At 46.2% G+C, this 24,524-nt stretch overlaps 1 protein-coding gene across 1 annotated transcript in view; it reads right to left on the reverse strand.

The window, feature by feature from the left end:
• Positions 1-24,524, reverse strand: part of LOC145337961 (NACHT, LRR and PYD domains-containing protein 3-like) — an 88,949-nt gene that overhangs the window by 9,333 nt on the left and 55,092 nt on the right. The window contains exons 9-10 of the mRNA XM_080182740.1: positions 10,326-10,496; positions 585-755 (exon numbers count right to left, since the gene is read on the reverse strand). Of these exons, the coding sequence (XP_080038866.1) occupies positions 585-755; positions 10,326-10,496 (342 nt within the window). The remainder of the gene's footprint in view (positions 1-584; positions 756-10,325; positions 10,497-24,524) is intronic.

Below are 24,524 nucleotides of genomic sequence, written 5' to 3' on the forward strand. Positions count from 1 at the left end.
ATTAAAATCGCCCGTGATTACTGCAGTTTGTTTTTACAAGACCCCATTATTTTTCCTGTGTACTGTGTCAGAGATTCTGAATATTGTTAGGGGTCTATAAATGCTTCCCACAAGTGACCTTTTAACTTTGTTAATTCTTATCTCTACCCAAACTGGTTCTGCACCTTGATCATTGGAACTAAGTTCACCTCTCGCTGCTGTACTGTCATCTGTTACTAACAGCGAGACTCCACCACCATGTCCTGTCCTCCATTTACTGTCATCTATTCACTCTCCCCCTTTCACAAATCAATGGATGCTGTGTCCGGGGAGAGCTGTGCACATCTGAGGAGGAGGAGAGAACCTCAGAGGGTGAACCATAACATTATTCCCCCACACCCTCAACATAAGGATCTGTGGGACTGACATCCCATTGCTCAGGGATCAGAGAGAGAAGCAACAGGAGTCAGAGGAAAAGCAATTTTCCTTATTCATAACTGACACCAATAGTAATGGGCAGTGTTTTTATACAAATACCAGTGGTGAAATTATATTGTTGAATATTCAGTTATTACAAACACAATCTCACACAGTCTGCTACTTACTCCAGTTTCTGTATTTTACAGTCCGGATTCCTCAGAGCCACAGACAGCCGTTTCACTCCTGAATCTCCCAGTTTATTGTCACCCAGATTCAGATCTATCAGTGAGCGGTTTGTACTGAGAGCAGAGGCCAGGTCCTCGGCACAAGAATCGGTGAGAGCATTACGATTCAGACTGGAGATCAGAGAGAGAAAAATAACAGGAATCAGGGTAAATCCACAGTGTTTTTAAGAATAAGATCATTAACAATAATAAAGTGTTAAATTAAAAGCGGAGGAATTTAGAGTAGCTAAGAGCAGTGGGCGAGAAGAGGATTGGGAAAGGTTTAAATGTCAACAAAGATTGACAAAAAAGTTGATAAAGGAGGGTAGAAGAAGCTATGAAGCTGGGCTAGCGCTTAATATAAAAAAGGATAGCAAGAGTTTTTATAAATATATAAAAAGGAAGAGGCTGGCTAGGGTGAACGTTGGTCCCTTAGCGGATGAGAAAGGGGACCTAGTGGTAGGGGATGGGGATATGGCTAAGGTCTTGAATAACTTTTTTGTTTCTGTCTTCACGGAGGAGGACGTGAATAATTTGCCGGGTGTTAGCGATGGAAAGGTGGTAGGACTGGAGGGTCTTAATGACATTACTGTTACTAGAGAGGTGGTGCGCGACAGACTGGAGGGGCTGATTGTGGACAAGTCCCCAGGACCGGATGGAATGCATCCGAGGGTTCTGAAAGAAATGGCGGAGGTGATAGTGGATGCCTTGGTGGTTATTTTCCAGACGTCGCTGGATTCCGGGGAAGTGCCGGAGGATTGGAAAACGGCTAATGTTACGCCGTTGTTTAAGAAGGGTGCCAGGCAAAAGGCGGGGAATTACAGGCCGGTTAGTTTAACGTCTGTGGTAGGTAAAATGTTAGAATCCGTCATTAAGGAGGAAATTGCGAGGCATCTTGAAGGGAATTGCTTGATAGGGCAGACGCAACACGGTTTCATTAAAGGGAAGTCGTGTCTGACAAATTTACTGGAGTTCTATGAGGATGTGTCTAGGGCGGTGGATAGAGGAGAGCCGGTGGATGTGGTCTTTCTGGATTTTCAGAAGGCGTTTGACAAGGTACCTCACAAGAGGTTACTGCAGAAGGTCAGAGGACATGGAGTTGGGGGTAGGGTGTTAGCGTGGATAGAGGATTGGTTGTCAAATAGGAGGCAGAGAGTGGGGGTCAATGGGTGCTATTCGGATTGGCGGTTGGTGACTAGTGGGGTGCCCCAGGGGTCGGTGCTGGGGCCTCAGCTATTTACCATTTATATAGATGATCTGGAGGAGGGAACCGAGTGTAGGGTGTCGAAATTTGCTGATGACACCAAGATTGGGGGAAAGGCAAATTGTGCGGAGGGTGTGGAGAGTCTGCAGAAGGATCTAGATAGGCTGGGCGAATGGGCCAGGAAATGGCAAATGGAATTTAATGTTGGCAACTGTGAGGTGGTCCACTTTGGTAGGAAGAATGGTAGGAAGGACTATTACTTACGGGGCGAAAAACTGCAGCAGGCGACGGTGCAGAGGGACCTCGGGGTCCTTGTGCATGAGTCGCAAAAACCCAGCCTGCAGGTGCAGCAGGTGGTCAGGAAGGCGAATGGGATGCTGGCCTTCATAGCGAGGGGGATTGAATATAAAAGTAGGGAGGTCTTGCTGCAGCTGTATAGGGCATTGGTGAGGCCGCAGCTGGAGTACTGTGTGCAGTTTTGGGCGCCGCACCTGCGCAAGGATATTTTGGCCTTGGAGGGAGTGCAGAGGAGGTTTACTAGGCTGATACCGGAGTTGAGGGGGTTGAGCTATGAGGAGAGGCTGAATAAACTAGGCTTGTACTCGTTAGAGTTTAGAAGAATGAGGGGAGATCTCATTGAGACGTATAAGATGATGAATGGGATGGATAGGATAGAGGTGGAAAGACACTTCCCGCTCAAAAAAGACAGTAGGACTAGGGGGCACAGCCTCAAGATAAAGGGGGGGCGGTTCAGAACGGAGTTGAGGAGGAACTTCTTCACTCAAAAGGTGGTGAATCTCTGGAATTCTCTGCCCGTTGAAGTGGTGGAGGCTGCCTCGCTAAATATTTTTAAGAAGCGGGTTGATGGGTTTTTGATAAGAGAGGGGATTAAGGGTTATGGGGAGAGGGCGGGAAAGTGGAACTGAGCCACGACAGATCAGCCATGATCTTATTGAATGGCGGGGCAGGCTCGAAGGGCCAGATGGCCTACTCCTGCTCCTATTTCTTATGTTCTTATGTTCTTATAATGTACAGCGCGGGACATTCAAGAAACACAATTTCAGTTCATACAGAAGGCAAAATTATATTAATGCTGTAAATCTGAAATATGAATAAATATGTTGGAAACTCTCATCAGGTCAGGCAATATCTGTGAAGAGAGAAACAGATTTAGTTTCAGTTCAATTAGTTACAATTAGAACTTGGAAATAGCAGTGAATTAAATTGTTTGAAGTGACAGGGAGCTGGGGATGGGCGGGTGACAAGGAAAGAATAAAATGGAAGTGTCGGAGTGATTAAATGATAAAAAGGATGATGGTGAAAGGGAAGAGCACAGGATTCCCATGTCCTTACCCTGAGTCACAGGGAGGGACATGGGATGGTCAGTGGCTCAGGAATGGAGTGTGTGGTGGGGTTGAAGATGATGAGAGAGAAACCTTTTTCACACTGCCAGTGGTTCGGGTCTGGAATTACAGCCGGGAAGTGTGGTGGAGGGAGGCTGATTCGAGGTATAACAGAGGGCAGTCGATGAACATTCAAATGAAACAATGTGTAAAGATACGAGGAGAAGGCTGTAGAATGAGACAAATTCCTAATACTAGTTTGGTGAGCCGGGGCAGACACATTTCACCTCGTGGTGCTCAGCAATAATTCTGTGAAGATAATGTTTGGAAATGTATTGATATTTTAACTGGAAGCTGGTGATGTTGCAGTGTTAACAGGGTTAGATAATTTAACCAGAGTCCACTAAGGGCCATTGGTATCTCTCTCAGGTAGAATCACAGAATTGTTACAGAGCAGAAGGAGACCATTCGGCCCACACTGTCTGTACTGACTCTCTGAATCAGCAATTTACTGAGCCGTTGATGTCGTCTATATGGATTTCAGTAAAGCGTTTGACAAAGTCCCTCATGGCAGGTTGGTTGAAAAGTTTGAGGCTCATGGGATACGTGGCCAGATATCTAGATGGGTCGAGAACTGGCTTGCAAAGAGGAGACAGAGAGTAGTAATGGAAGGGTCCTTTTCTAGCTGGAGGTCTGTCACTAGTGGTGTGCCGCAGGGCTCGGTACTGGGACCTCTTCTCTTTGTAGTGTATATAAATGATTTGGAAGAGGGAGTAAGTGGTGTGATCAGCAAATTTGCTGATGGCACTAAGATGTCTGGATTGGTGGGCAGTGAGGAGCAGTGTCTGGCAATACAGCGGGATATTGATAGGCTGGTAGATTGGGCAGATACATGGCAAATGGAGTTTAATCCGGATAAATGTGAGGTGATGCATTTTGGCCGGAATAATGTAGTGGGGAGTTATATGATAAAGGGTAAGCCCGTAAGGAGTATAGAATCGCAGCGAGACCTGGGGGTGCAAGTGCACAAGTCTTTGAAGGTGGCAGTACAAGTGGAGAGTGTGGTGAAGAAAGCCTATGGTATGTTAGCCTTTATAGGAAGGGGTATAGAATATAAGAGCTGGAGTCTAATGTTGCAGTTGTACAGAACGTTGGTTAGACTGCATTTGGAGTACTGCGTCCAGTTCTGGTCGCCTTACTACTGGAAAGACGTGGAGACTCTGGAGAGAGTGCAGATGAGGTTTACCAGGATGTTGCCTGGTATGGAAGGACTGGATTATGAGGAAAGATTGAGGAAATTGGGGCTGTTTTCCCTTGAAAGATGCCGACTGAGGGGGGATCTAATAGAGGTATATAAGATTATGAAGGGTATAGATAGAGTAAACAGAGGTAAGCTGTTTCCTATGTTAGAGACACACAGTACGAGGGGCCATGGGCTTAGGGTGAGGGGGGAGAGGTATAACACAGATATTAGAGGGAGGTTTTTCACACAGAGGGTAGTGGGGGTATGGAATGCTCTGCCAAGTAAGGTGGTGGAGGCAGGCACACTGGAGTTGTTTAAGAGTAACTTAGACAGGCGCATGAGTGGGTTGGAGATGGGTGGGTATAGGAGATTGTTTTAAATAAGGTTCATTAGCATTGGGACGTCCCTGGTAATGTGTAAGGATGTGGAATGATAATAATGTTTTTCTCTTTTCATTCACAGGTTTTAAGTCGGTCCGCCTCGTGTCCAACGAGGGGCATACACGCGGTGGGTCGTACTGGGGCTGCTCTTGGTTGTTCGAGATTGGCCTAGTGCTTCATGTCGTTAGTGTGTGCCTAAACTGGACCAGATACTGGGCAAGACGACAGCTCAGTGACTATCGCTGTTTGCTGTTCAGATACATGGATTTGGGCCGGTGTCTGTGGGAGTTTGTGCATTCTCCCCGTGCTTGCGTGGGTTTTCTCCGGGTGCTCCGGTTTCCTCCCACACCTCAAAGATGTGCTGTTAGGCTGATTGGAGGTAATAAATTGCCCCTAAATTAGTTTCCCTCAATCTGGAATGCCATAAACAACAGGAGGGGGGACTGGTAATGTTAAAATGGTGGCGCGGGCTTGTTGGGCCGCTGGGCCTGTTTCCCGGCTGTTTTTGTTCTTTGTCATTCCCCCAAATTCTCCCCGTAACCCTGCACATTCTCCCTTTTCAGATAATAATCCAATTCCCTGTGGAAATTTTCAACTGAACGTGTCTCCACCACACTCTCGGACAGTGAATTCCAGCCGTTAACCATTCGCTGCAGGGGATGTCCCGGTTCAGGCAATGCTGGCACCAGCAGCAATTTCATAGGCAGCAGCTCTGGAGAGAGCAGTGAGGAAGGCCTGGTTACTGAACACAGGGCTGAAATAGGAGGAGGAAGGTTAAACTCAATTCAATGATGCACTTGGCAACACTTGGTCGTGTTCCCCAAGGCTACGTGAGTTTGGAGCAAATTTCTGTTCTCTCAGGACTGGAGAGTATCTGTCACATCAATCCAAGTATAACGGGATGGAGATTGCCGGAGACCTGAGCAGGTGTGGGTTATACGGTTGCAGTGAGGCAAAAGGATGAAGAACCTGCTATGTTCTGACAAGGTGGTGAAGCATCCTATAACATGTAAGCAGAGGGATATGAGGTCAAATGAGAATGAAAGTGAAATGGTAGAAAGGCCATCCCTACACAGACACAGGAAATGCCCAGACAGCAGCATCGACTGTCAGAGACATGTCAGTCTCTCTCTGCAGCGTTCTGGTTAGTCAGATAACTCTTGCACTGTGAGATGGTCACAGGCTTTCCCTGTGTAGACACGATGGTCAGTCAGGTTGTCACCAGCACAGACTTGTGTCTTTGATGGGATAATGTGATAGGGTACAAATGAAGCAGTGGCCTGATGAGAAAAATGGTCAAGTATTTAAAATGATAGAGTAAGGACAAACTCAACATGCCAGACCCCTGTAAAACTGACTGACTCTGAACAAAGAAATGACTACAACCAGTGAAGGCCAAATGCTTGGCCTCAGTCGGCCTTTACACAGTTGACTCCAGATACCTTGAGATAACATACGAGACATTAGATAAGGTCAGGAAGGAGGGAGTCACAGAACCTGTTTATTACAGGAAACAAGGCATGAAGGAGTCACAGAACCAAGGTTGGGGATGAGTGAGTCACAGAATTTGTTTTGTTCAATGTGCCACTGCTTGTATTACTAACATGTAAGCTGATAAGAAAATGTATAATTATTGAATTGACCCTTGTCGTGGGTACAGTCTTGGGATAGAATCAGCAGTTTGTGCGGACTGTTCTCTGTTTCCAAGATTCGGCCATTTACTACATGCAGTTTTGTGATAATAAAAACTAGTTGATTTTTAGAAAAGCAAACTTTGTTAAGTTTAATTATCACAACTCGGGAAATGAGAAATTCTCCAGTACAACAAGAGTAACAGTGGACCTTCACGTGCCTGTAGAAGAGAGCACGAAAGGACAGGAAATGAGTTAAAAATGCTGACAACGTCCAGATCTTAAGAACATAAGAAATAGGAGCAGGAGTCGGCCATCTAGCCCTTCGAGCCTGCCCCGCCATTCAATAAGATCATGGCTGATCTGAAGTGGATCAGTTCCACTTTCCCGCCCTCTCCCCATAACCCTTAATCCCCTCTCTTATCAAGAACCCATCAACCCGCTTCTTAAAAATATTTAGCGAGGCAGCCTCCACCACTTCAACGGGCAGAGAATTCCAGAGATTCACCACCCTTTGAGTGAAGAAGTTCCTCCTCAACTCCGTTCTAAAACGCCCCCCCCCCTTTATCTTGAGGCTGTGCCCCCTAGTCCTACTGTCTTTCTTGAGCAGGAAGAGTCTCTCCACCTCTATCCTATCCATCCCATTCATCATCTTATACGTCTCAATGAGATCTCCCCTCATTCTGTTGGAGGTGGGAGAATAGCAGATTGCGTGGGAAATCACTGACTGTGATATCTGTTGTGAAGCTCAGAGTGAGCAGTTGAATGAATGGGTACAGGAGACTCTCTGGCACACAGAGCTTGTTCGCCCATCACTGGTAACATGGAACCAGCTGAAGCATGTGTTGGAATGTACATTTTATTACAAACTATACCCTTAAGAAATATACTCAATATTGAAGGATATTGAATTCGATGACCAGCCATGAACAAAATGAATGGAGGAGCAGGCTCGAAGGGCCAAATGGCCAACTCCTGCTTCTAGTTTCTATTTTAATCATGTTTCTATGCAGGTTATACTGTCGGCACCGTGCTATCTGTAACCGGTTTCCTTTATTGTTACTGAAGCAGTATAATTGACATCATGTTGATTTTAATCTGAACTAATGCAGTGTTCTGTTGTTTCAGTGTTCCCCTGGGATGGCAGAGTAGAGCTTGATTGTGGGTGATTGACAGGTTATGTCATGTGACTGAGGGACAGCTATTTTTCACAGAGCATTCTAGTTTTTATTCTGCTTTCAGAAGCTGCTTGAAGTTAAGACAAACAGCAGTGCTGTTTCCCTCTCTGAAGTTGGAGTTTTTGCTGTTGAAGTGTTGCTGTGTTGGAAGCTGTCAGAGACTGGGGTTACCTCTCTGCGATTGGGCTGTTCGGAGGCTAAATCCTTCTCTGAAAACAATTGTCGGTTGGCTGTCTGGAAGTGTTAAAAAGCTGGAAATGGGCAACACGCGAGCATTCTTGTTTTTGTGCTAATTAATGTTGGAGAAGGGTGTGTGTATGTGGGTATTGCTTTATATTGGAACAACAGAGATAGCTAGCTGTTATGAGTTATACTGTGTCATGTTTATGTCTTGTAATTGGTAAAGGTTATGCTAATTCTTGTTGTTACATTCTAATTGCATTCTTAAATAAACTGTGTTTGATAAAAGCATCCTAGTGGGTCACTTGATTCATACCTGGAGTGAAACACCTCATGCTCATCAATACCAAAATCAAATATAAAACTAAAGGTCCAGGCTAACTTCACAAAACACCTTGGATTTTCTGGCCTGTGTTTTAACAATTGCCTCCATTCACTCTTTCCCCTTCCTCATAAACCAAGGGTTGTGAGACTGGGTGACACCTGTCCCCCTGTAAGCATGTGAAGGGGTCCTCATGGGGTCACCGTTACATTATTCCCCTACACCCAGGGCACAAAAATCAATGTGATTGACATTCCATTGCATTGGGATCAGAGAGAGAGAAATAACAGGGATTAGTGAAGATTCAGGTTCTGGTTCATAACTTCCAATCCCTGGGCCTTTATAGAGGTTTTCAGCACAGAAAGAGGCCCTTCGGCCCACCGTGTCTGTGTCAGCCATCAAGCACCAATCTATTCTAATCCATTACCAGCACTTGCTCCATAGCCTTGTACACTGCGGCATTTCAGGTGCTTGTCTGAATGCTTCTTAAATGTTGTGAGTGTTCCTGACTCCACCGCCCTTTCAGACAGTGAGATCCAGATTCCCACTACCCTCTGGGTGAAAAAACATTTCCACAGAACCAGAGAATCCCCACTGTGCAGAAGGCTCCCAATCGCCCCATCCACTCTACACTGACTCTCCGAAGATGCATCTTAACCAGGCCCACACAACTGCTTATCACTGGACATTTACCATGGCAAATCCACCAAAACTACACATCTTAGGACACTAAGGGATAATTTAGCATGGTCGATCCACCTAACCTACACTAGTTTGGACTGTGGGAGAAACCAGAGTACCTGACAGAAACCCGCACACACGGGGAGATCGTGCAAACTCCACAGGCAGTCACCAGAGGCTGGAATTAAACAAAGGTCCCTGATGTTGAGAGGCAGCAATGCTAACCACTGAGTCATCTTCAATTCTCCTCTGGAACTCCTGTTCAATGCCTTAAATCAATACAACTGATTACTGCCCCCTAAAACGAAGAAGAAAGATTTCTTTCTATAATTTGATAGAACTCCACATGGTTGTCCCCCAGCTTTCTCTATCTGAGTAAAACACCAGGAGCATTGACATACAGAGGGATCTGTGCATACTTGTCCACTGATCCCTGAAAGTGGTAACACAGGTGGATAACTTGGTCAACAAGGAATGCAGCATGCTCGCTTCATTGGCCGGGACATCGAGTATAAAAGTTGGCAAGTTATGTTACAGCTGTATTAAACTTTAGTTAGGCCCAATATGGAATATTGAGTGCAGTGCTGATCGCCAGACAACCAGAAGGATGTGGATGCTTTGGAGAAGGGGAGAGGGAAGAGATGACAGTAAATGGAGGACAGGACATTGTGGTGGAGTCTCGCTGTTAGTAACAGATGATGTAAGTAGAGAGAGTTGAACTTAGTTCCAATGATCAAGATGCAGAATCAGCTTGGGTACAGATAAGAATTAACACAGTTAAAAGATCACTTGTGGGAATCATTTATAGGCCCCTAACAATATTCAGAACCAAAGAAGGTTTACAAGGATGTTGCCTGGTCTGGTTAAGGTATGAAGAGAAGTTGAATAAACTCGGATTGTTTTCACTGGAAAGACAGAGGCTGAGGGGTGACCTGATAGAGGCAGATATATGGTTGATAGTTGGAGTCTTTTCCCCAGGGTGAAAAAGTCAACTACAGGACGGGACAGTTTGAAGGCAAGAGGGGGAAAGTTTAGAGGAGATGTGCGGGGAAAGTTTTCACACAGAGGGTGGTGGGTGCCTCGAATGCACAGCCAGTGAAGTTGACAGAAGCAGGCACATTCCCAATGTTCAAGGTTTATCTCGACAGAAACATGAACGGGAGGCGAACAGAGGAATAGAAACTGTGAATGAGCAACAAGTACTGGATCTGAATAAGAATGAGTCGCTGCCACAGGCTCGATGGGCCAAAGGGCCTGTGTCCGGGGAGAGCTGTGCACATCTGAGGAGGAGGAGAGAACCTCAGAGGGTGAACCATAACATTATTCCCCCACACCCTCAACATAAGGATCTGTGGGACTGACATCCCATTGCTCAGGGATCAGAGAGAGAAGCAACAGGAGTCAGAGGAAAAACAATTTTCCTTATTCATAACTGACGCCAATAGTAATGGGCAGTGTTTTTATACAAATACCAGTGGTGAAATTATATTGTTGAATATTCAGTTATTATAAACACAATCTCACACAGTCTGCTACTTACTTCAGTTTCTGTATTTTACAATCCGGATTCCTCAGAGCCACAGACAGCCGTTTCACTCCTGAATCTCCCAGTTTATTGTGATGCAGATTCAGATCTATCAGTGAGCAGTTTGTACTGAGAGCAGAGGCCAGGTCCTCGGCACAAGAATCGGTGAGATCATTATATCCCAGACTGGAGATCAGAGAGAGAAAAATAACAGGAATCAGGGTAAATCCACAGAGTTTTTAAGAATAAGATCATTAACAATAATAATGTACAGCGCGGGACATTCAAGAACTTCAGTTGATACAGAAGGCAAAATTATATTAATGCTGTAAATGTGAAATATGAATAAATATGTTGGAAACTCTCATCAGGTCAGGCAATATCTGTGAAGAAACAAATCTAGTTTCAGTTGAATTAGCTAAAATTAGAACTTGGAAATCGCAGTGCATAAATTGTTTGAAGTGACAGGGAGCTGGGGATGGGCGGGTGACAAGGAAAGAACAAAATGGAAGTGCCGGAGTGATTAAATGATAAAAAGGATGATGGTGAAAGGGAAGAGCTCAGGATTCCCATGTCCTTACCCTGAGTCATGATGTGGCTATGCCGGCGTTGGACTGGGGTAAACACAGTAAAAAGTCTGACAACACCAGGTTTTAGTCCAACCGATTTATTTGATAATAGATTCACTAGCTTTCGGGGTTAGCCCCTTCGTCAGGTGAATGGAGAGTTCTGGCCTCGGACAGAGCATATAAAGCACAGACAGTTTAGAGATTACTGATTAAAATGCGAATCCTTACACCTAACCTGCTGTTCAAGACCTGAAGTGGCTGACAATGTGAGTGGAAGGAGCACTGATCACAGGTTAAAGAGATGTGTATTGTCTCCAGACAGTACAGTAAGTGAGGTTTTGCAAACCCAGGCAAGTCACGGGGGTTACAGGTAGTGCGACATGAACCCAAGATCCCTGTTGAGACCGTCCTCATGTGTGCGGAACTTGGCTATCAGTCTCTGTTCAGCGACTCTGCGCTGTCGTGTGTCGTGAAGGCCGCCTTGGAGAATGCTTACCCGAAGGTCCGAAGGTGAGTCTATTATCAAATAAATCGGTTGGACTAAAACCTGGTGTTGTCCGACTTTTTACTGTGCTTACCCTGAGTCACAGGGAGGGACATGGGATGGTCAGTGGCTCAGGAATGGAGTGTGTGGTGGGGTTGAAGATGATGAGAGAGAAACCTTTTTCACACTGCCAGTGGTTCGGGTCTGGAATTACAGCCGGGAAGTGTGGTGGAGGGACGCTGATTCGAAACAGTCAGAAAGGAATTAGATGATTATTTGAATAGAAACAATGAGCGAGGATACGAGAAAAAGGCTGGAGAATGACACAAATTCCTAATGCTAATTTGGTGAGCTAGTACAGACACGATGGATCAAATGGCCTCATTGTGAACCGTAACAATTCTGTGAAGATAATACTTGGAAATGTATCAATATTTCAACTGTGAGTTGGTGATGTTTCCGTGTGGACAGTGTTAGTAACCATAATCCCCAATGAAATATTAATATTTCTCTCCAATAGAGAGAGAGACAATTTGTTACATGGAGCTTCAGGGTGACAGGTCTCCTCCTCCAGTCCTGAGGGAACAGAACCTCCCTCCAAACCGATATAGCCTTGAGAATTTCCAGGGAAGTGTCAGTGAATTGGGTTTAATCTGCCTTCTGCCTTTGTTCATTAACCAGGGCTCCCTCACTGCTCCCTTCAGAGCCTTTAAAAGTGCTGCTGGCTGCCTTTAAATCTGGTGCCAGCTTTGCCTGAATGGGATCTTCCCCTGCAGACAGTGGTTACACTCTGGAATGACCAGAGCCCCGGAATAGATCACCAAACTTAAAAAGAATGGGTCAAAGTACAGTAGGTGCAGTAGATGTTCATCTGTGATGAAAGAGTGTGAGAGTGTGTAAGATGTCTGAACTGAACATATACGGACAAGGAGGCATTTGTCTTTACAGACCCAGCCTGAGACCGGTAAGAGGAGTAGCCCCCCCCCACGTGAAGATCAGGATGTTGAAATGGGTGTGGAGAAAGATGCCTGGGGTGTGATGTTCAGATGTGAGTAAGAACGAACCTGAGTGGACAGTGTTAGTATCCACAGTACTCGATGAAATATCTGTATTTCTCTCCAATAGAGAGAGAGACAATTTGTTCCATGGAGCTTCAGGGATAAAACTTAGTAAACGTCGGGCACTGGGAGGAGATGGGACTCCATGAACCCCACAGCCGGTACGAGGACCAAACCCTCAACATTATTTCAGAAAGGGTAGAGGGAATTTTGAAGGGTGGAGGGACCAAGTCTGATGTGATAGTGCACATAGGAGAGAAGGATGTAGGAACAAAGTGCAGGGGGGACATACGTAGGCAGTTCAGGGAGTTGGGGGCTAGGCTGAAATGTAGGGCCTCCAGGGTGGCGTTCTCTGGGCTGCTGCCGGTGCCTGGGGCTAGCAGGGCTAGAAATAATGAGATACTCCAACTCAATGCGTGGTTGAAGGATTGGTGTAGGGCAGAGGGTTTTAGATTCGTAGACCATTGGGAAGTCTTTATGAAAGAGGGGCAAATATATAAGAGGGATGGGGTACAGTTAACTGGGAAGGGTGTGAATATCTTAGCTGGAAGGTTAGCTGGAGTGTTTCGGCAGGGTTTAAACTAATATGGAGGGGGGGTGGGGATGTGGACGGAACTGGGATTGGGGATAGGGTAAGCCCAGAGGGTAGGAAGAAGGATCGAATTGTTTCTGAGTGTCTTCGGTGCATGTGTTTCAATGCTAGGAGTGTGACTGGCAAAACAGATGAACTGAAGGCAATAATGTTCGAAAGGAAGTTGGAAGTGGTGGCGGTGACAGAGACTTGGTTGAAGGAAGGGCAGGACTGGCAGTTGAATGTTCCCGGGTATAAGTGCTTCAGGCATGATAGGGGAGGGTCACAGAGAGGTGGGGGAGTGGCGTTGTTAGTTAAGGATTGCATCATAGCAGTGCAGAGGGAGGGAGGAATAGAGGATATAGGAATCGAGTCGCTATGGGTGGAGTTGAGGAATAGGAAGGGAGATGTTACTATGTTGGGTGTGTACTACAGACCGCCCAACAGCCTGAGGGCTGTGGAAGAAGGGATAAGTAGGGACATTCTAGATAAGTGCAGGAAGAATAGGGTGGTGGTAGTGGGAGATTTTAATCTCCCCGGGGTAGACTGGAAGGTGCCGAGATCAGAGGGTGCTGACGGGGAGGAATTTGTACAGTGTGTAATGGAAGGATCCCTGGAGCAGTATGTGGATAGCCCGACCAGGGAGGGGGCTATACTGGACTTGGTTCTGGGGAATGAGCCTGGGCAGGTGGTTGACGTTGAAGTAGGAGAGCAGGTGGCTAACAGTGACCACAACTCTGTCTGGTTTAAGATATTAATGGATAAAGATGAAGCCTGTCCTAAGGGGAGGGTGTTAAACTGGGGGAGGGCTAGATACAACCGGATTAGGCAGGATCTTAAAGATACGGACTGGGGTAAGCTGCTTGATGGCAGGTCGACGCTGGGTATGTGGGAGTCTCTCAAGGGAAAACTAAAATCTTTGCAGGAAAGGCACGTGCCGGTCAAGAGGAAGGATGGGAAGGGTAGGATTAGAGAGCCGTGGGTAACTAGGGATATTGAGGACCTGGTCAGGAGGAAGAGGGAGGCGTACATTAGATCTAGGCATTTGAGGACAGAGATAGCGTTAGAGGAATACAGAGAATGTAGGAGAGAACTTAAAAGGGGCATCAGAAAGGCAAAAAGGGGCCATGAAATGGCTTTGGCGGGTAGGATTAAAGAAAATCCTAAGGCATTTTACTCCTATGTTAGAAATAAAAGGATGGTTAGAGGGAAGATTGGCCCTCTCAGGGACAGAGGAGGGGAACTATGCTTGGAGCCTGGGGGAATGGGGGAGATCCTGAATGAATACTTTGCGTCGGTATTCACGCAGGAGAGGGGCCTGATGTCTGGTGCTGTGCTTGAGGAGTTTGAGGATCCGTTGAGGGATATAGTCATCACGAGGGAAGAAGTGTTGGGACTCTTAGATAGTATAAAGACGGATAAATCTCCAGGGCCTGATGGCATCTATCCCAGGCTGTTAAGGGAGGTGAGGGATGAAATTGCTGGGCCTCTGACGCAAATCTTTGTCTCTTCTTTGGACACAGGTGAGGTCCCAGAGGATTGGCGCATTGCAAATGTAGTACCGTTGTTTAAGAAGGGTCAGCGGGATAACCCAGGGAATTATAGGCCGGTGAGCTTGACTTCAGTTATAGGCAAGCTAATGGAGAGGATCCTCAAGGATAGGATGTATGAACATCTGGAGCGCTGCAATCTGATCAGGGATACGCAGCATGGCTTCGTTACAGGGAGGTCGTGCCTTACGAATCTAGTGGAATTTTTTGAAGAGGTGACAAAAACGGTTGACGAAGGACAAGCCGTTGATGTTGTCTATATGGATTTCAGTAAGGCGTTTGACAAGGTCCCTCATGGTAGGCTGATAGAAAAGGTGAAGGCTCATGGGATACAAGGCCAGGTATGTAGATGGGTGGAGAACTGGCTTGGGAGGAGGAGACAGCGAGTAGTAGTGGAAGGCTCCTTTTCCAATTGGAGGCCTGTCACCAGTGGTGTGCCGCAGGGCTCGGTACTTGGACCTCTTCTATTTGTGGTATATATTAATGACTTGGAAGAGGGGGTAGGTGGTGTGATCAGCAAATTTGCTGATGACACCAAGATGGTTGGATTGGCGGGTACTGAGGAGCAGTGCCTGGCAATGCAACAGGACATAGACAGGCTGGTAGATTGGGCAGATAGATGGCAAATGGAATTTAATCCGGAGAAATGCGAGGTGATGCACTTTGGCCGGAATAATGTGGAGGGGAGTTATACGATAAAAGGTAGAACTATCCGGAGTATAGATACGCAGAGAGACCTGGGGGTGCAAGTGCATAAGTCCCTGAAGGTGTCGGTACAGGTGCAGAATGTGATGAGGAAAGCGTATGGTATGTTAGCCTTCATAGGAAGAGGTATAGAATATAAGAGTAGGAGTTTGATGTTGCAGTTGTATAGAACGTTGGTTAGGCCTCACTTGGAGTACTGTGTCCAGTTCTGGTCGCCGTACTACCGGAAGGATGTAGAGATCCTGGAGAGAGTGCAGAGGAGATTTACCAGGATGTTGCCTGGTATGGAAGGGCTGTCTTACGAGGAAAGATTGGATGAACTTGGGCTGTTTTCCCTTGAGAGACGTCGGCTGAGGGGGGATCTAATAGAGGTTTATAAGATTATGAAGGGGATAGATAGAGTAAATGGTGGTAAGCTTTTTCCGCTACTAGAAATGGATAGAACGAGGGGTCACGGGCTTAGGGTGAGGGGGGCTAGGTATAAGACAAATATTAGAGGGCAGTTTTTCACGCAAAGGGTAGTGGGGGTGTGGAATGCACTGCCGAGTAAGGTGGTGGAAGCAGGCACGCTAGGGTTGTTTAAGAGTCACTTAGACAGCCATATGAGCGGGCTACATATAGGGGGATATAGTAGGCCTTACTGAACATTGTAGGCTTGGGAATACATTTTGCCTCAGGAATGTTAGTCTTTGCCTGTTTAATAATGAATTTTTTTGTCTCCACAGGCATTTAAGTCCAGCAAGGGGCATGCAGGTGGCAGGTTGTAGTGGGCTGCTCTTGGATGTTGCTTCGGGAGTTGCCTATTGCTTCATGTCGTTAGTGTGCTTAAACTGGACCATCTCGAGGGCAACATGACAGCTCAGAGACTATCTCTGTTACTGTGCGGACACATGGATTTGGGCCTGTGTCTGTGGGAGTTTGCACGTTCTCCCCGTGGTTGCGTGGGTTTCCTCCGGGTGCTCCGGTTTCCTCCCACATCCCCCAAAGATGTGCTTTTAGGCTGATTGATTGGGTACTAAAATTGTCCCTATATTGGACCTCCCTGATCCTCGCACGTTAGGCGTAGACTAAAATCATGAATAGGTCACTGAGATAGTAGGACGGCGGCGTGGGCTCGTTGGGCCGAAGGGCCTGTTTCCCGTGCTGTGTTGTTCTTCTTCTTCTTCATTATCATCATTCCACATCACACTCCAGACACCAAACCAACTGAACTAACCAACTCCACACAGAACCAGAACGGACACATTAATATCTGACAGGTTAGGGGAATCCGACCACTCAGGCAGCACAGGCAGAGTCACAGAATTGTTACAGAGCAGAAGGAGGCCACTCGGCCCATTGTGTCTGTACTGACTCTCCGAATGAGCAACTCACTAAGTGTCATTCCCCCACCTTCCCCCGAAACCCTGTGCATTCCAGAGCTTAACCACTGGCTGCAGGGGAAGATCCCATTCAGGTAAAGCTGGCACCAGATTTAAAGGCAGCCAGCAGCACTTTTAAAGGCTCTGAAGGGAGCAGTGAGGGAGCCCTGGTTAATGAACAAAGGGCTGAAATGGCAGAAGGCAGATTAAACCCAATTCACTGACACTTCCCTGGAAATTCTCAAGGCTATATCGGTTTGGAGGGAGGTTCTGTTCCCTCACGACTGGAGGAGGAGACCTGTCACATCAACACAAGCAAGTCTGGATAGAAACTGCCGAGGGCCAGAGCAGGCAGCACGTGGCTGCAGTGAGGCAAAAGGATCAATAACCTGATATGTTCTGACAAGGTGAGTGTTAAACTTACAGGCTGATATGTGAATAAGGATGGAAGAGAAATTGTGGAAAGAACATCTCCACCCAGACACTGGCAATGTCCAAACAGCAGCATCAATCTTCAGGAACATGTCAGCCTCTCTGTGAAGGGTTCCGGTCAGTCAGAGATGACTGCTGCACTGCCCACACTGAGTGACCATCCTGGTGGGCCCATGATGGGCAGTCTGGCAGCACCATAGGCTTGTGTGTGTCTTTGATGGGTGAGTAACAATGGAAATTTATGTGCTTGTAGAAGAGGGCACAGAGCAACAGAGAAGGAGCCAAGAGTGAGAGTGTCTGGATTGTGTTATCCTTATGCCAATGGAAGATGAACTGCTGGAGCTGGGAGACCTGGAGGCTGGGTGGGCAATCACTGATGGTGAGATGGGTTGTGGATCCAGAGAGAGTGAGTGAGTGATGGGCACAGGAGAGACTCTGCTGCTGAGTCCAAAACCTGGTGCTTGTGTGTTCACCATTGGTCAGATGGAGCTCTGGGTTAGGAACAGTCTCCAGGACATGTTGGGATGTGCATTACCCTCTAACAATCTTCACTCTCTCACAGATCAACAGCTGTGGTGAGCGGGAGACGGGTGCGCAGCTCTGAAGATGAGGAGGGGTTGTGAGAGGATGGATTGTCATATTATTCCCCATAACATCCGCCAGAGCAGATACTGTCTCACACGAGTAGCAAAGGGGTTACAATCTGGCAGCACAGGACAGCACACACAAACCCGAGCAGCTGATGGAGGCAGCAATAGCTGAGTTCACTCACACTCTTGAGGGGAGAGAGCAGAGCCAGCTTGTGGAAGGTGAAATGTGACTGGAGTCTTTAACAATACAGCAGATACTGGAGCTGCAGTGTAAGGTATTTTAACATCCGGTGGAGTTTCCAAAGGCTGTGTGTATCCATACACAAAGGATGGAGGAGTCAATCCAGACCAGCAGTGTTACCATGTCTCAGGTATGAGCACAAATAACATCCTCCACAGAGAGATTGGTGACCTTCATGGAGAGTCACATCCAGCATATCACCCACAGCAAATACACATGAGCTGCATGTTCTCACCACCTCCAGGAGCTCTGTGGGACACGGGCTGTGGGAGGGATGGGAAAATGATCCTGGAGTCACTGTCAGGACTTCCCAGCTGAACAGGGAGGGTCCAGTTTGCCCTGAATGGATAGAGGAGCTGCTGCCTGCAGCATTTGGGAGCTCCTCTCAGGATGCCCCTGGTGTGGGCAGTGGGTCCTCTTCTGCTCCGACTGTAACACAAACACCTCATGAAGCTGTGATCACGGAAACAACTCCAGGTTCTGTGCAGAGGATTCACAGTCGGCTGGATCGTTCCAGGACTCAGGAAATCTGAGGACAAAGGCCACTGTCATCAAAATTCCCAGAGGAGAGAGATAAAGATCCTGCCTGTAGCTCAGTGGAAAGTGTGGGGATGGGGGTGGTTGTCATGGTGGGGTTGCTTCCTTGGGTTTCACAGGGTTACACTTTGTTGTTACCGGTCACTTTGTTCTGTTTGTATTTTCAGTAAATTCAGAGATGGAACACCACTAAATAAATCCTTCACCATATTACTGGGTCTTTAACAGTTCACTGGGAATGTGAGATGGGAAATACAGCACTGAATGAGCTCAATACAATTCCAATGTCTTTGTTTCACGCAGTGACGGCTCCAGGGAAATTATAAAACATTCACAGAAACAGTAACAGTGCTGGAGATGGTGGGAGATTTATTACACTGAATGGCTGTGTGAGTTAAGGTCCATGGGAAACATGTCTGTATTACTGAATCTCCATCCTCCCTGACACATATCCCATGTCCCTGGCCTGTGGTCCATGGGGTTCCTCATCATGAAGCATCTGGTCAACATTGTATTGCATCACACTTTGTTCAAAGCTTCTCCACTCTAACTCCAGGTTGTAGAGAGCACAGCACAACACCAGGACATTGAGACCCTCGCTGGGTATATTGAAGGGTTCCACCAGATCTATCTTTAGAAACTCTCTGGCCTGCTCAATGGTCACCCCAGTTGCCCTGTCGCAGCTGTTGTGTTTCTCCTCTGTAACTGAGTTTGGGTTACACACAGGGACAATTACTCAATCCTTCAGTGGGTAGCGCTGGTCTTCAGTTTTTCGTGGGATGATGGTGTCATGGGGAATGACAACACTTGTAGCCCATTTCCAATTGCCCTTGAGAAGGGGGTGGTGAGCCATCTTCTTAAATTCTGCAGCCACCTGGTACAATGCCATTCGGAAAGGACATCCAGGATTATGATCCCACAGAAGTGATGGCAAAGCAATACTTTCCAAGTCAGCATGGTGTGTGGCTTGGAAAGGAATCTGAAGCTGGTTGGTGTTCCATTCTTCTGATATCCTTGTCCATCTCGGTGATAATTAGTACATATCTGGAACATGCTGTCTCAGGAAATTTGGTGAGTTGCTACAATCCACCTTGTATGTGATACACACTGCTGGCACTGTGTGTCAGTGATGGAGAGAGTCAATGTTTAATTTGGTGGATGGCCTGCTGATCCATTGAGCTCCTCTGACACGGATGAGCTTCTTGAATATTTCTAAAGCTGCACTCATTCCAGTAAGACGAGCGGATTCCATCACACTGCTGACTTGTGCCTTGTTGATGGAGAACAAGCATTTGCGAGACAGGAGGTGAGTTGCTCATCTCTGAATTCCCAGGCTGTGATCTACCCTTGGAGCCACAGTGTTTACAGTTCAGTGTCTGTTCAATGGTCCCAGTGCACCCCCACCACACAGGATGTTGATGGTCGAGGATTCAGTGATGGTGCTGCCATTCAATGTAAAGGGAATGTGGTTAGATTGCCTTCTGTTTGAGATGGTCCTCTCCTGGCACACAACATACTGAAGCCAAACTTGCTATTTATCAGGTTAATTCTGAATGTTCTTCAGCCCCCGAGCTCCAATGAAAAGTCATCCAGATTCGAAGGGTTCACTGTTCTCTCTCCACAGAAGCTGTCAGGATGCTGGGATTTTCCAGCATTTTCTGTTTTGTTCCGGTCTTGCTGTTTATGGACATGGACTGCTTCAGTATCTGAGGAATTGTGAACAGTACTGAGCATTGTACAATCATTAGTGAGCATCCTCTCTCTGACCTTATAATGGAAGGAAGGACATTGATAAAGCAATTGAAGGTGGTTGGGCTTCGGACATCACCCTGAGGAACTCCTGCAGTGATGATCATGAGGCACTGGAAGGATGACACATTTTCTGATGATCAAGAGCAGACTGATGGAGTAGTAATTCACCAGATTGGATTTGTCCTGCTTTTTTCCCCATTGTCCGGTAGATCCAGTGTTGTAGCTGTCCTGGAACAGTTTGGCTCGGGGAATGGCTAGTTATGGAGCACAATTCTTCAGTTCCATTGCTGGGGTACTGCCAGGCTGACAGATTTTGCAGTACACAGTGCCTTCAGTCATTTCTTTACCTCACATACAGTGAATCAAACTGATATCTGTAATGTTGGGGACCTCAGGAGGAGGCTGAGATTAATCATTCTACTCAGCACTTCTGACTGAAGGTGGCTGCTAATGTTTCAGTCTCGTTGTTTGTACTGATGGTCTGGGTTCCCTCATCAGTAACGATGGGATTCTTGTGGCTTGTTTCTGGAATCATAGAATTCCCAGAATGCAGGAGGCCATTGGGCCCATTGAGTCTGCACCAATTTTTAAAAAGTATCTTACCCAGGCCCTATCTCTAAAACGCCACATATATGGCCCACTGATCCCCCTAACCTACACATCCTCAGACTGCTTGGGACAACTTAGCATAGCCAATCAACCGAACCCGCACATCTTTGGACTGTGGAAGGAAACCGGAGCATCCGGAGAAAACCCACAAAGACACAGGGAGAATGTGCAAACTCCACACGTAGTCACCCAAAGTCGGAATTGAACCCTGGTCCCTGGCGCTGTGAGGCAGCAGTGCTGACCACTGTGCCACCGTGTCACCTAATGTTAGCGGCATGTCCAACATTTGTTCCATGTCTAACACTATTTATGAGTGGATATGGCAAGCCTGCAGATCTCTGATCTGATCCAGAGCTCGGTCTATCATATGCTGCTTCCTCTCTCTGGGCTGCAAGTGGCCGTGTGCTGGAGCTTCACCAGGTTCACATCTCATTTTTAGATACACCCAAGTCTAATTTGTTAATAAATGTAAAGACAATTAGCCATAGTAACACTGTACTGATTGCTGGGAAAAGCCACTGTAAGCTTCCTCTAACTGAAAGAGTACAGTTCACCCACTCCTGTCTGTCTTACAGATAACTTCATATCCATGCTGTCATTGTCTGTTTTATTTCATGGTCTTTAATTTTACTGCCAAGCTGGTTATGTGTCTATTAACAGTGGACAGTGTTTCTAACACGAATATTGATAGCTATGGTCCTTGTAGTGTCGTTATTTGTGTTATTAAAAACACTGCCCATTATTAATAGGGATATAATTCTGACTATTCTGTACTGTGATTATTACCACTGACAGCTGAGCTGAGCCTTCAGCTCATTAATTCACCAGTTCATAAGATACAGGAACAGAATTAGGCCATTCAGCCCATCGGGCCCATTCTGCCATTCAATCATGGCTGATACGCTCCTCATCCCCATTTTCCTGCCATCTCCCCATAACCCTTCAACCCATTACCAATTAAAAATCTGTCTAAATCCTTTGTAAGTTTACCCACCGCACTTTGGGGTAGTGAATTCCACAGATTCAGAACCCTTTGGGAGAAGTAGTTTCTCCTCAACTCTGTTTGAAATTTGCTGCCCCTTATCCTAAAATGAGGATTTCTCATCCTAGAATGTCCCACCAGTGGAAGCTACTTTATCCATACCTTTTATCAGCTTCTATATTTCAATCTGATCTCCCCTCATTCTTCTAAATCCCAGAGAGTCTGAGCCTAAACTGTTCGATCTCTCTTCATACGACAAACCCCTCACCTCTGGAATCAATCTAATGAACCTCCTCTGAACTGTCTCCAATTCCACTACATCTTTCCTCAAATAAGGGGACCAAAACTGTGCACAATACTCCAGGTGGGGCCTCACCTTGTATCGCTGCAACAATACCTTCTTACTTTAATATTTTATTCCTTTCATTCACATTCACTTCCTTTATTATCTGCTGTAGCTACATGTTAGTTTACTGGGACTCATGAACGAGGACATCCCTATTCCTCTGTACTGGAACACCCTGAAGTCTCTCCCCATTTGGATAATAAGTCACTCTGCCATTTCTCCAACTGAAATGTACGACCTCACACTTACCCACGTTAAAGTCCATCTGCCCGATTTTGGCCCACTCTCCTAACCTATCGATAGTCATTCTTATTTCCTCATTGCAACTTACTGTCCCGCCTCCTGGGGTATAAGAATGATGAAACAAATTGCTATCACTGGTTTGTCTACTGGTGAAAACCACCTGTACACCTCTCAAAGTATGTTTTTGTTCAATTGTTCATGGACAGGGGTGTCACTGGCAAGACCAGCGCGTGTTACCGACTGGTACAGGCCCCTCGGGGATGTGAGGGTAATTAGCGATGGGCAATGAATGTCGGTCTAACCAGCAATGTCCACACCCTGCACCCACATTTGCTGCAGATTGGCTCAAAAACCCATCAGCAGCAAACATGGGAGAGAAACGGCCTGTGATTGGAGCAGCTCCATACAGATTCTTCCATTCAAACTGAACTGTGTGACTGAGATTCTGGAAACTCGCTCCGGGGGCCGCACTGAGGGGCTTCGAGGGTCACATTCACCCCTTGGTCCACACGTTGGACAACCCTGGGCTAGAGCATGTGTTTGATGAGTGAGGAATAATTTATGTGTTTGGAAAGAGAACAAACATCATCAGGGAATGAGTGAAGAAGAGTGGAGACATCCAGGTCTTGCCATCCTTACACCAATGGAAGATGAAGTGCTGGATCAGGAAGGCCTGGGGACAGAGTGGGTCATTACTGCTGGTGAGATGGGTTGAGTGGGTGGCCTAATGAATGGGTACAGGAGAGAGTCTGGTGAGGATAAAACATAGAGCTTGTGTATCCATCACTGGGCACAGAGAGCAGTCTGAAGGATGTATTGGGATAAGAACAAAATAACTAGGAGCAGCAGAAGGCCATTCAGCCCCTCGAGCTCCATCAAGGCTGATCTAATTGTAGTCACAATTATTTTCCCGCTCACTCCTCTGTAACCCTTATTCACTCCTCAATCCAAAATCATTCCTAACTCAGCCTTGAATATATTCAATGACTCTGCCTCCACTAGTCTCCAGGGAAGAGAATTCCACTGACCAGCAACCATCTAAAAAATAAATTCTCCTCATCTCAGTCTTAAGGGACTGACAATTACATTTGAAAATCTGTCCCCTTGTCCTGGACAAAAAGAAACAGCCTCCCAGCAACTCCTCTGTTTCATCTCCTCAATGCGATCACCTTCTAATCTTCTGAACTTTCACACATTTTGCTCCAATCTGCTGAAATTTTCCTCATAAAATAAACCTCTCCATCCCAGGAATCAGCCGAGTGAACTTTCTCTGACCTGGTTCTAATACAATTCTATCCTTTTTTATGTAAGTAGCTCAACACTATACACATTACTCCAGTTGTGTTCTAATGAAGGACGTGTAAAACTGCAGCAAAACCTTCTTACTCTTACCTTCCATTCCTATTGCAATAAGAATGTTAAGAAACAGGAGCAGGAGTCATCCATTCTGTCCTTCAAATCCACTCCATCATTCAATGTGACCATGGCTGATCCTCTGCTTCAACACCATTTCCAACATTATCCCTGCATTCCTTGATTCACCAGCATTCTAATGGGAATCAAATACCCCTCATCTCAGCCTAAATAACTGCCCCTTATTCTCAGACTGTGTCCCAGGTTTCAGACCCTCCAGCAAGGGGAAACATCCTTTCTACATCTGGTCTATTGAACGCTATAAAATAGTGTAGGTTTGAATAAGTTCAGCTATCATTCTTCTAAAGGCCTGAGAATAAAGTGTTTTTGTTCCTCAGAGGACAACCCATCTGTCCCTGGATCTATTTTAGTGAACCTTCTTTACATGTCAAGTACATCTTTGCTTCAGTCAGGAGACCAAAACTGTCCACAATTCTCCAGGTTGGTCTCAGCAAGGCTGCAGATAATTACAGGAAGACATCTTTTTCCTCAACTCAAATCCTCTTAGAATAATGACTAACATACCATTTGTTATTTTAATTGCTCTCATCTTTGCTTTCAGTGCCTCATGAACTAGAACATCAAAATATCTTTGGAGATGTCTTCATGTCTGTTTTTCCTACACAATTAGATAACTTCACATTTTTCCACCTTGTAGTCCAGCTGGTAAACTTTTGGCCACTCTCTGGGCCTCTGCACATCCCCTTCAAACATCATTGCATCCTTCTCACAATTCAGATTTCCACATGGTTTTCTATTATTCACACATTT

Source organism: Carcharhinus amblyrhynchos, unplaced genomic scaffold (assembly GCF_965287045.1).
Source record: "Carcharhinus amblyrhynchos unplaced genomic scaffold, sCarAmb.v2.hapA scaffold_86, whole genome shotgun sequence".
In the NCBI taxonomy this organism is placed as follows: Eukaryota; Metazoa; Chordata; class Chondrichthyes; order Carcharhiniformes; family Carcharhinidae; genus Carcharhinus; species Carcharhinus amblyrhynchos.